General features: G+C 37.1%; 2 protein-coding genes across 8 annotated transcripts; one reads left to right on the top strand and one right to left on the bottom strand.

The window, feature by feature from the left end:
• The first annotated feature begins 289 nt into the window (after nucleotides 1-289).
• LOC116020392 (protein FAR1-RELATED SEQUENCE 5-like) lies at nucleotides 290-3,243 on the top strand. Its single transcript, XM_031260868.1, has 3 exons — nucleotides 290-308; nucleotides 450-1,281; nucleotides 1,737-3,243. Exons 1-3 carry the CDS (start codon nucleotides 290-292, stop codon nucleotides 3,241-3,243), a joined length of 2,358 nt encoding a protein of 785 aa, XP_031116728.1.
• A 1,402-nt stretch (nucleotides 3,244-4,645) lies between these two features.
• Nucleotides 4,646-8,808, bottom strand: LOC116021047 (trehalose-phosphate phosphatase A-like). Of its 7 annotated transcripts, none has more exons than XM_031261648.1 (13): nucleotides 8,616-8,803; nucleotides 7,282-7,338; nucleotides 6,729-7,186; nucleotides 6,487-6,627; nucleotides 6,318-6,389; nucleotides 6,104-6,223; nucleotides 5,951-6,007; nucleotides 5,757-5,858; nucleotides 5,581-5,658; nucleotides 5,422-5,491; nucleotides 5,276-5,346; nucleotides 5,093-5,185; nucleotides 4,646-4,990 (listed from the first exon to the last, which is right to left on the bottom strand). In XM_031261648.1, exons 3-13 carry the CDS (start codon nucleotides 7,020-7,022, stop codon nucleotides 4,931-4,933), a joined length of 1,158 nt encoding a protein of 385 aa, XP_031117508.1. In that variant the 5' UTR covers nucleotides 7,023-7,186; nucleotides 7,282-7,338; nucleotides 8,616-8,803; the 3' UTR covers nucleotides 4,646-4,930. The 7 variants fall into 7 exon arrangements, with proteins under 7 accessions (XP_031117508.1, XP_031117506.1, XP_031117507.1 ...); XM_031261646.1 differs by having other exon boundaries at nucleotides 7,286-7,338; XM_031261647.1 differs by lacking the exon at nucleotides 8,616-8,803 and adding an exon at nucleotides 8,137-8,576 and having other exon boundaries at nucleotides 7,286-7,338.
• Between the last annotated feature and the right edge of the window lie 3,904 nt (nucleotides 8,809-12,712).

Genomic DNA, 12,712 nt, shown 5'->3' with positions numbered 1-12,712 from the left:
CTCATCCAACCCATTAATTAATGTGAATTCAATGGTTGAGATGTATTCAGGAATGAAAAATAAATTGATCAGCCGTGTAACTGTAGGGGTATTTTTGTCAAAATGATTAGAATCAAAATATTCTTCTTATTCTAGTGATATTCTAGCGTGATTATAGGAAATCTAATTATAAAAGGAGTTCATCACCTTTGTATATTCCGACCGTTCAGAGCTTGGTTCTGTTGGCGGGAGTTAGCGGCACTGTCAGAGAGCGATTTAAGCAAGTCAGCGACGAAGAGATTGAACGACGATGGAAGGTTCAACAACCGGTGAGTTTTTGTTATCGCTTTGATACGGTGTACCTATGCAAAGTCCAACTAGGGTGTGTGCATGTGTTCTCTTTGTTGAGTGCATATGATAAACTTGTATTACAAGACTTATTAATTTGATGACATTATTTTGTTTTACAGAGCATGCTAATCATACTGGTGGTTCCGAAGGTTGTGACATGCAAATTTCCCCAGGAAATACAAAATATTGGACTCCGGTCTGCAATCCTTCAATTAAGCCGTCGGTTGGACAGTGGTTCCTAAATTTGGACAATGCTATTGAGTTCTATGCAAAATATGCAGGAAAAGTTGGGTTTGATATACGTCGAAGCTCGGAAAAAAAGGACAGGCAGGGTAAGATTTTGATGAAGTACGTGTTGTGTTCCCACGAGGGGTTTAAGCAACCAACTATTTTAAGTATTGGGGTGGATGGATCGCGTGGTGAAACCGGGACAGATGTTATTAGGCGTAGGACATCGAATAGGGTGGGGTGTAATGCACGGATTGTGTTTAAGCGGGTAGGAAGTGGGGGGTTTGTCGTGTTTTCGTTAGAAGAGCGGCATAATCATTGTATGTGTTCGGAGGTGTCAAAAACGTTTTTGAGAGTGAAGCGGAAGTTGGACCTTGGCCATCAGACTTTCATTACCAATTGTGCCAAGGCAAATATTGGGCCGATTAAATCTTTTAAACTGTATAAAGAAATGGTGGGTGATTATTCAAAAATAGGGGCAACGAGTGTTGATTTTTGTAATTTCAGACGTGATTTGTTGGCTTATATTGAGACGGGAGATGCGCATCTAATACTTGCCAAGTATCGACAAAAAAAAGAGGTGTGCCCGAAGATGTACTTCGAGTACGATGTAGATGAGTATGACCATTTATGTCGGGTGTTTTGGGCGGATCCAGAGGCTAGAAGGAACTTTGCACGATTTGGAGATGCAATGTCGTTTGATGCTACATACAGTACGAACAGGTAATTTATTTATTTTTTCTTGCTTGTGTACAGTATTATGAAGTTGTGTGCATAGTGATTGTGTTAAATAGTGTTAGTAGGGACATTGTAATTAACCTTTAGTGTGCGTCCAGGGATTTGAGAATGATAGGGGGTGCATTGTGAGTGCATTATATATACTGTGGGGACTGTGCATTATATTTATTTGCATGCATGAGGGTAGTGTGTGCAAAGTAGGCTATATTAATTAGCGTAATAGGTGTAATTTATTGATAATGAATTCGAGCGGGGTAGTGTGTACAAAGTGTAGACGAATGCGCATTCCGGCCAGAATTCTGTTGACATGATTGTTTTTTTTCCAGTGGGTATATATCCATTTGTGATGCTTAAATGGTAGGTTATAGTTAATAAAATGTTGTGTCTGACATAATATGTTGATGAGTCGTAATCCTAGTTCGTTGATGTGATATGAGCAGGTATAGCCTGGTTTTTGTCCCTTTCACTGGGGTGGACCATCACAAGAAATGCATTACATTCGCTATAGGGTTAATATCTAAGGAAGATGTAAAATCATATGTCTGGCTGCTTGAGAATTTCAAGAAATGCATGGGGCATGTGCCGCAGTTGACAGTGACCGATCAAGATCCTGCCATGAAGAGTGCCGTTGCACAGGTGTTTGAATCAACTCGCCATCGTTTCTGCATGTGGCATATCATGACCAAGGTTAGCGAGAAGGTAGGGTCAACATTGGCAAAGAACGAAGAGTTTCGTAGGGCATTGAATGCTGTTGTGTGGAATGAGAAACTTAAAATTGAAGAGTTTGAGGTTAGGTGGCATCATATTATGGAGGACTATGGGCTCAGTGAACACAAATGGTTCAAGCAAATGTTTGAGGTGCGTGAATTTTGGATTCCTGCATATTTCCACAACGTCTACATGGGAGGGTTATTACGAACTACATCACGGTCAGAAGCAGAGAATAGTGTATTCGGGAGTTACACTAGCCAACACGCTAGCTTAGTGGAGTTTTTCTTGCAATTCGAGGCGGCAATAGATACCCAACGGCATAAACAAGCGAAGCTTAATGCAGATTGTGAAAGCAAGTTTCCAGAGATGAAAACCCCGTTGAAGATCGAGCGGCATACCGCGACTATTTACACCATAGCTATTTTCTATGATGTGCAAGAGGAGATTTATGCGGGGTGTGTCACGTCTCGAATCATATCTAAGATGGCTGAGGGGGGGTGTGTCACGTCTCGAATCATATCTAAGATGGCTGAGGGCGATTCTATACACTTCGTGGTTGAAGATGGTGATGGGGGATTATTTGATGTGTACGCGAAGAATGTTGACCTGTCATTTGATTGCACATGTCGAATGTTTCAAAGGGTTGGGTTGTTGTGCAGGCGCACATGTCGAATGTTTCAAAGGGTTGGGTTGTTGTGCAGGCATGTGTTTGTCTTATTAAAGGATTCCCGGTTGTTGTGCAGGCATGTGTTTGTCTTATTAAAGGATTCCCACGTAGACATCATTCCGTCTCAATATATTGTTGCAAGATGGACTCGAGCCTATGATGGCGAGGTGTGTAGGGGAGACAACATAAGTGTTGTTACGGATCCAAATTCTGCACTCACCCAAGTTTGGAATGAGTTCTACAATTGTGTTGGCCGTGCATGTGGAAATACCGACCGCCTGGTGGAGTTGGCAACATTATTGAAAGCTCATAGTGAGATATCCACCAATAGCAACAATGCTGTTACCCCAAGTACTGCTAAGGTAAGTGTTATCCATTCATTTTGTGGCTCGCCAAAGTCATCAGATGTTGTTGTCCAGCCACCTAACATTGCTAAGAATAAAGGGTCTGGGAAGCGATTGAAATCGATAAGAGAGAAGGTTGCCGAGAAAGCAACTAAGGCTAAACGGTTGTGTAGGACTTGTAAGCAATTTGCACACCATGATAGTCGTAATTGTCCCGAGGCGTAGATCTTTTAGTTAGTCATAGTTTATTTCTTGAAATCTATAGATCTTTTTGTTAGTCATAGTTTATTTCCTTTGTTATTGAATTTGATAATAAATAGTGACTTTGTTTTCTCATAATTTATTTTCATTACTATTGAATTTGATTAAGTTCAGTGCATGCTAAGTTGTATGGCAGCAGTGTAGCTCATTTATAATTAACGTATATGCATGTCCCCAAACAAAGCTGTGAATTGGTATGTGCATGTTGCTGTGAATTTTTAAAACTGAAACATAATCCAAAGAAAAACAATGATTTTAAAAAGTCTACCAACTTCTTCATACTGTAAAAACATAGCCTAAACAACCCCAACTGGATACTCCAACATCAAACCCAATTATCCTTTAGTCAAAAATCACACGACGAAAAAAAAAACTACTTAATTCGTTTCTGTTAAAAAATAAATAAATTACTTAGCGACATCGCGACTACCTGCTGGAATAAAAAATGACAGTAAACCTCCAGCAGCCATCTGGACACCATGACTATACCCCCGCCAACACCTACTCTACCCAACCACCGAAATCTGTACCAAGCCCAAGTCACCGGTCGACGCCGCTTCGAGTTTTGACTCACGCCTGCGTCGCCCATTGCGGGAAGATGAAATGGCACAAAGATAAGTAGGAACATGGAGAGTTCATGCAGGATACGTAAAGTGAACACCAAATTGTGTCCGTGTCTGAAAAGAAAAGAGAAAGAGGAAAATACGTAATTAACAATAATAAGGTGCACACACAATGACCTTGATGCCCCCATCTCGCTTTTTAGTTGATAAAATAATTCCAAGTCAGCGACAATTCCATCCAAAAAAGAACAAATATCAACCGTAGATCAACAACCATCTAAGGTTAATATATGTCCCTAGTTCTCAACTAAGAAGTAGTTCCCACTCGAATACACCCCTATATATATATATATATATATATATATATATATATATATATATATATATATTATATATAAAATTGTTCGTGAACGTAGATTATTTCTTGTTCACGAACAAATTGTGTTCACAAACATGTGCAGGTGTTTGGTTATTAAGTGTTCACGAACATGTTCATGAACATAAATGACCATGTTTGTTAACGTTTGCGAATACGCTCGTGAACGTGTTCGTTAACATTAACGAACACGTTCGTGAACGTGTTCGCGAACGTTAATAAACACTAACGAACGCTTAACAAACGAACACGAACAGAATTTTCAAAAACCTTAACAACGAACACGAACACGAACACCCCAAAATCCTTAACAAACGACCACGAACAACCTCCGTTTGTTTATGTTCGGTTCGTTAACAGCCCTATTTGGCAGTCATAAAACCTTAAGTCAACAAGACCTATTAAGTGAACTAAATACAATAAAATGTGGCAGATGAAATAATTAAATAAGTAAAAATTAAATCAAATAAAAGACGAATACACAGGAAAATGGGCTTTCTTGGTGCCAGTCTGCGAATACAGTAAACAGAATTTACACTCAGAAGCTTAGATCAGAAAGTGAGAAACAATGTATTGCTATTCCCGCTACCTCAAGAGGCTTTCATTTAAGCACCTCTGCTCATAAAACATTGTGTTAACCATTCCATTGAAATCGTAACAAAGAAGTAATAAAAGAATCTTGTAAAATTGCTAAAGATCAGATTATTCTTTTTCATACTGGAGTGCTTGATGACCTCTTCCATGTCACTAACCACCTGAGGAATTCCATGACCTGCAATATTCAGAAACCGCGAAAACCAAATGAATTCTTTTCTTGTTTGCAGAAGGCCTAAAGAGTGTAATCAAACGAGAAACGTTAATGTTGTTAATGTACCTCTGATGGATCCCGAAGAGAGTAAAAAGCATTGCTTTCCCTGGGCGCGGGAGAAACCAAGATGCCAAAGCCTCGATTTTGCTCTCTCAAGACCTGTGAACCAAAGGATTACGAGATTAGGACAATTTTTGACTGTTTCACAAGGAATGGATCAGAGAATTGTTTTGCTTGCAGTATATATACCTTGAATGCATCTTCATCTGTACGGTCATCTCCAACGTATATGGGGAGAACATCCTCACTACCACTAAACCCTGCAATATCATTTATTAGACCAAATGAACTGATTTGAACCTCTCGATGCACATATGGTTTAATCTTTGTCTTACCAAGTGATTCGAGTAAGAACTCAACAGCTTTCCCCTTGTCCCAGTCGAGCACTGGCCGGACTTCTAAAACCTTCAGAAAACGAATACTGTTGCGTTAGAAGGAAGAGGAGAATAGATGGCTTAAACACAGAAATTAATGTTTGGGATATGTAATCTTACCTTTCGACCATGTTTCAATTGCAGACGAGGGTACTGTTTTAACAGCTCAGTAACCAATTCCCCTACTGTATCCCAACTCTGTAAATAGCACAACCAACAAAGGTTTTCCATTAATCAGATGTGGGAACACAATCATTATTTGGAGTCCTATTTACAAAATTCACATTACAAAATACCTTCTCGTCCACATTTCGATAGTGTACAGAAACACAGAATCTGTTGTTCTCAACTTTCGCTCCAGCAATATCTTTTGTAGTCTCGACAAGTGATCTAAAAACCTGATGGCAAGAAAAATAGTACATGCTTAATAGAAAAGTCACATGTATTCATGGATGCACAATGTTTTTAATTGGGAAAGACGCTTACTCACCTCATCAATCATAGGTAAAAACTCTCTCGCAGGCTGGAATAAGTTAACTTCCTTGCCCTGTGTTCACAAATTTTTTTTATCAATCCACATTAATAAATTCATGACATACAATGAAATTGGAGATGACATTTCTAAATCAAGATCAATCTTTACCTGCTTGTCAGTTGCCCTAGTGTACTTAGAGTCATTGGGATCTGACAGAATGGGAGTCATAATATCCATCCCATGACTACCGGCATAATAAAGCTCTGTTAGTCCTACAAAATCGTATACCTACAAAAATGAGAGTATAGAACAATGTATGGAAGTTAGAAAAGAGTCGGAATTCTCTTGTGACATATTTGCTGCAATGTAAAACACAAGCTACCTTATCACGGCTTCTCCCGCTAATAATAGCGGTTGGAAAACATTTTGCAGCATTTTTTACAGCAGCACACATCTGGAAATAAGTCACTTGTATCAAAATGAATTCAAAAGTTGGAAAAGGATGTTTTGGTCAAAAAATTGTAATTTCTTCAACAAGGTAAACTATTTACCGCATTTGACATGAAGGCACGATCTGGATCGTCAACAATTGGTGATAAAGTTCCATCATAATCCAGAAATAATACTACTCTCTTTCCTTTAGCAGACTTTTTTATTTGCTCAAACGATGTAAGTGCGGAGGGGTACTTGAGCTGTCAAACCAAAAAGACCATTAGAAGATTTACCTTGCAAATTTGCATATCCAAAAAGATATGATTAAGGAAGAGCATTGACATGGAACCAGAAGAATTACCATCCAATTCTGGTAGGCAACATCGTTCTCAGTTGATGTTTGATCAGCACCAGAATCTTTATTTCTTTTATTGTGAGTAGGAGAGGATGATTTCATAGCATCCAACCAAGTGTTTGATGTCCGCAAGTCATCGAGTTTCCCGGACTTCTTCCTTGGGAGTGTAAGAAAGAGTGCGGGAGAGAAAGTTGTACCAGCTGGAGAATATGGCACCAAAGATTTTATGCCTAGCCTCGAGGCGCTTACAGGGGCCGTATCAGCCAGAACGGGCGATGTAAGCTTTGAATTCAAGTCCATTTCAACCAAAACTATCAACCAGTCCACAACACCGAACTTAATTGACCTCAACAAATATTTTAGCTGATGCAGAGCAGTTCCTCTCTCAAATCTTCACACTTTTGAGACCACCTTTTATGGGTATCTTTACCACTACTGGAGAAAGCAGTCCAAGCAGAAATCAACTGCATCATGTAAGAAAGAGCTGGTCAGATACAAAAGAAGCACTCCATATAAGATATACGTTATTTGTATCTGGAAATTCATGAGTAAATCTTACTTACATCTTCTTCCCGTGCTCACCGCAACTCTTTTAAAACAGTTATGTAGAAATCAACTGCATCATGTAAGAAAGAGCTGGTCAGATACAATTATTGAATTCCAATTAATTGCTTGAGTTGTGTGAACTGTTAATAGTGACAACTAAAACTTCAGCAAATAATGTGCAGTTGATTAGTTCTTCAAAATAACAACAATAATGGTCTGTAGTATAAGCCTTGGGCACCTAAAGAAACACAAGAAATTGGAAAACAACAGGAGAGGGATAGCCTGGAGATCCTTTATCTAACATTATATATAATATATAAGCCCAAAACCTACTCAACATGATGCCACTGAACTACCCCTTCATCTACCACTCTAAGGCAGAAGTAAACTGTCAACATCCATAACAACAGTCTGTACAGAACCTAGTGAAAATTAAAATAAAATAAAAACTTAAGGAGAAAATGTAAACTTATAGATCAGATCAGAACTTCTGCACAGCTCTTAATGGTTTGTTTAAGCAGATATTAAGTGCATCAGTTCTTCGCAAATGTTCAATAATATATAGAAGTGACCAATTTGGGAAAGAAAACTACCAAAGTAGATCACTTCTGTTGAAAATTTAACCCCAGGAAAGGAAAATAACAGTGTTGATAACTAAAACCAAACACTTCATCATTTCATAATCAGTGCATATCTCTGTGCACCATGAATCAACAAATACTCCGTAGATGACAAAATTCGCGTACTCAAATACTCAATCCATAATAATTGACCAAAACTAGAGAAATGCACAGCAAATTACCAGTAGATGACAAAGCCACTTACAGAAAAGAAAAAAACAAACAATTTACAGAGACAGTATAATCACCTATGGCGAATGAATATGATAGTAAACTGTACATGTGAGCCCACAATATGGACCATCAAACTGAAATCCAGCACAGAAAATTTATGGCGGACCGACGCGGAAAGTATACTACGCCTATTCTAAAAGCCAAAACATTAAATACATGTACCCGTCGCATTAACTTCCATCAACAGAAAGAAGAAAACCAAAACCCAGGAGACAAATTAAAAAATAATAAAATATTTTTATAATCGAACAGTGGGAGATAAAAACTGTAGCATTAGAAAAAAAAATTCAAAAACGCAAAGAAATAACAATGGCGGCTCCGCCACAAAAATCACGGGCGGAATCCACGGGTCACGGAAGATCAAAATCGGATCCAATTATGCAAATAAAATTTAACCAAAAAAAACAAAAACAAAAACCAGACAAGTGGGAACAGTACAAAGACCAGAAGGTGAAGAGTAAACGAAAAGGAGGACAGGTTATTGACAGCACACCTTCGATGAAGAAGAAACAGCACCGGACCCTAGAAGAAGGAGCTTGCAAGTTGCAATATGGAAATGGAAACTGTATATATGCACGCGTGCGTGTATATATATATATATATATATAGAGAGAGAGAGAGAGAGAGAGAGAGAAGAATATTTGGTAGGTATGTATTGGGACGCGGAAGGGGAAGAAAGGAGAGAGCGAAAGCATAGGAGAGAGGTGGCCATTTATAATAATGGAGGCTGAGAGAGAGAGAAGGAAGGGAAGCTTCCATTGCCAATTTCTGCCCTTCCCCACGAAGCTGACGTGGATCCAAGCAAATGCCTATGCAGAAACTTGGAGTATAATAATATCGTGCAGTTCGCATATATCTTACGTGCGCAACGCTGACGATAGTCTGCGTTCCCTGTTTGTTATAGCAGTTGGAGCGATCCTCATTTGTGAGACGAGTCATAACTATATATATATATATATATATATAATTCAGCTCTCATGGGGCAGGTGTTTCTTGTGCGATTATAGGGTGATTTTAGGTGGGTAATTGTTTTTTCTTAAGGTGCATGAGTGTTGAAATTTAAAATAAGTGAATCTAACCTAAAGCTTAAGGTGCATGGTTTCTCATGCGTTGTTAAGGTGCGTGAGTTGTTGAAACTTAAGTGCGTTATTTTAAAACCTTATGTTCGTGTTCTTAAGGTGCGTAGCTTGTGTATTTAAGGTGCGTGATTTGCTTACTTAAGGTACGCACTGTGTTGTGTATTTAAGATGCGGGGTTTGTTTACTTAAGGTGTGCAGGCAGGGCCGTTCCAATAAAAATAGGGGTCATGTGGGACATTTGAATTTGGGCCCCTTTCACAAGAATATTTATTAATCTAGAATCAATGACATCCTAATTTCTTAAATCATATATTTCAAATAAAAACGAATCATTTGATTTAACGAATCATTTGGTTTATTATTGTGGTCACCATCATCTAAACAACCATCAACATTCTTATATCATTTTCATTGTCACAATGATACTTATCATTGTTGTGCACACTATCCTTTAAAATTTTTCAAGTCTCGCAATCACCTTGATCTTCTTTATGAAGATTATTAACATCTAACAGATTTTCATTGGCATCATCCTTTTGCTCATGTATTTGATGTTCTTTTGTAATGAATTTTTTCAAGAACTCGCTTTTGTGATTGAGTTAATTGCTCAATTCTTCTTCTTCTTTTTACGCTTCTCAAACCCAGATGAATATTTTTTAGAAAACATAATTACAAAATCCTAAAAAAAATTATCAGAATATCATAGTAATAGAAGATTATGCTTATGCTTCGTTCCTACGTGAGTGCGTGATTACTGCAATATTAATCTAGCCACATCATAATCTCTAATCATTATTACATCGATCATGGTCCGCACAACTGTGTGGACCATAAATATAAGGTACATTTTTAATATACTAAAAGTATATTATTTGAATACTAAAAGTACATTATTTTATATACTATTAAATACTGTACATTCAGTACACAAATAATGTACTTTTAGTACATTAAAAATGTACCTTATATTCATATTCTATATAATAATTTTTCCATAATCTCATATAATATATGTATATAATTTTATTATTATTACAAACTTAGGGCCCAATTATAAATAAAAATGAAATTAAAAAAAAAAAGTATATATAATACTATATACACATATAACGCATGGGGCCCCCAAAAATTGGGGGTCCTGTGCAATGGCCCTGGGCAAGCAGCCAATCGTTATACCCTGCACCACAGTGCACATAGCAATGTGCACCACGTACGTAAAACGACGTCGTTTCGGTGTTAGTGGACGCGGACGCGAATGACTCCAGGGAATTCATTATCTATGAAACACATAATCATTATCTAGAATACACATAACGTTTGTCTAGAATACACAGAATGTTTGCCCAGAATACACAGAATGTTTGCCCAGAATGCACAGATATTAGTGGACGCGGACGCGAATGACTACAGGGAATTCATTATATATAATACACATAATTAGAACGTTTGCCTAGAATACACAGAACGTTTGCCTAAAATACACAGAATATTTGCCCAGAATACACAGAATATTGACACAAAATACACAGAACTCATCCTCCTAACATTCGAATGCACAAACACATCACAACCTGTGTTAATAACATGAATACACAGAATATTGACACAAAATACACAGAACTCATCCTCCTAAACATTCAAATGCACAAACACATCACAACATGTGTTATTAACATGAATACACATAACAATTGCCTAGAATACACAGAACGGTTGCCTAGAATACACATAATGATTGCTTGAAATACACAGAATATTAACATAAATACAGAGACCGGCCGAAATGGGAAACGTGATTTCCAAAAAAAACGGACGATTAATTTACAATGCTCAAAACGACGTCGTTTAGGTACGTGACCGTGGTGCACGGTATAATTTGTTGTGTGCAGCAGGTGTGTTCTCAACTTAAGGTGCACCATTTAAAAACTTTGGGTGTATGTGTTTGGATGGTGGGTTTAGGCATAAGGTATGGGTATCAAAGTGATTGTTATTGTTTGGTTGATAGGTTTTTAAAAGACTACTATGGGTATGGAATACCCCATTAATTGAAAAGCCCATACCCTAATAAAATAAGGGTTTTACTTCCCTTCTTCATTTCTTCCCCAACTATTAATAATCATTCTCATTCCACCCTATTACCAAACATGCAAGATACTTTTACTAAAACCCATTACCCTTACCAAGTATTTGATGCCCATGTGCGAACCAAACACAATCTTTAAGTGCGTGGTTTGTGTTCTTAACTTAAAGTGTGTGGTTTGTGTACTTAAGGTGCGCCGTTTTAACGCTTAAGGTGAGTACCGCACGACTGCGGGACGGGAAAATATACTACCCGCACCTGAACTCTTCCCTCCTTATAAATACTCAGAATGTTGATATTAAACATTGATCATAGTAACTTAGTAATGGATGATATATGCTTATTAACGAGGGATAATTTGTTTCTCATAACACACTTTTTTCTTTCCAGGTATTATGAAATTTGCAATTCTTTGTGAAAGGAAGGATTCAAATTTCCTTAAAATTGAGAAATTTCAATTCTGTGGATCGGAGTTACTAAAATGTGAAATTCTTTGCTTTTAAAAATTAAATGACAAAAATTTATAATTCCCCTTTACCAGATATGTTGTTAATGAACCATTATTAATTCATAGTTATCCATAGTTATTAAGTTCACAGTTCAAATTAATTCATAGTTATACTTATACATGACTTAATTTCAACTCCCATGAACCCTTTTACCCCGTTCCGCCACACGCTTTCTTGTCTTTGGAAACTGAGTTGTATTATATGGACTTTCAAATTTTACTTAATGATATGGCAAAAATTGATAATCTACTTTCAAATTAATTTTTTTTTTTTAAATGCTACTGACTTCAAATTAAATTTTTGTAACAGATCCATGCCTAATTTTCTAAAGCTTGGTTTGGCCTATTTTCACCCCTAGCTTGAACAGTTGAACTGACCATCTATGCATAGTCTAGACTAATTTACTTCTTTGCAGTCGTTTTTATTTTAGGATCGCAAAACGATATTTACCTAATGTACATCCTTGAGTAAATTTTTTCTTAGCACCCTAGAAAATAAAAAACACGAAACAAATAAAATAAACCATATACATTTTTTAAAGAAAGTCTGCAAAGAAATATATAGCATGCAACTTGTTTTCTATGTACGGAAAGTTCTTTTTAAGTTTGTGTATTTTTTTAAGGGGAACAATTTAAATAAAAAGCAAGTACGGAAATTTTTATATATTTTTTAAGTTTGTGTATTTTTTAAATAATATTACGTGGACAGCATATCTTCACTACTTTATTTTACCAACTAATGCGAATTTTATATAACTATAATTCATGCATTCACAGCATTGTGAAGTTAGCCTATTAAAGGACCTTGTAGTTCAGTGGTATCAAACCCTTCCCTTTATACGGGAGGTGGTGGGTTCGAGCCTCAGTGGAGGTGCTTCAATAGCTTGATACAAGTGTAACACATATTTCACCCATATTACAAA

Source organism: Ipomoea triloba, chromosome 5, assembly GCF_003576645.1.
Source record: "Ipomoea triloba cultivar NCNSP0323 chromosome 5, ASM357664v1".
Taxonomy (NCBI): domain Eukaryota; kingdom Viridiplantae; phylum Streptophyta; class Magnoliopsida; order Solanales; family Convolvulaceae; genus Ipomoea; species Ipomoea triloba.
The sequence above is the reverse complement of the archived record's forward strand: the minus strand, read 5'-3'. Positions and strand labels throughout refer to the sequence as shown.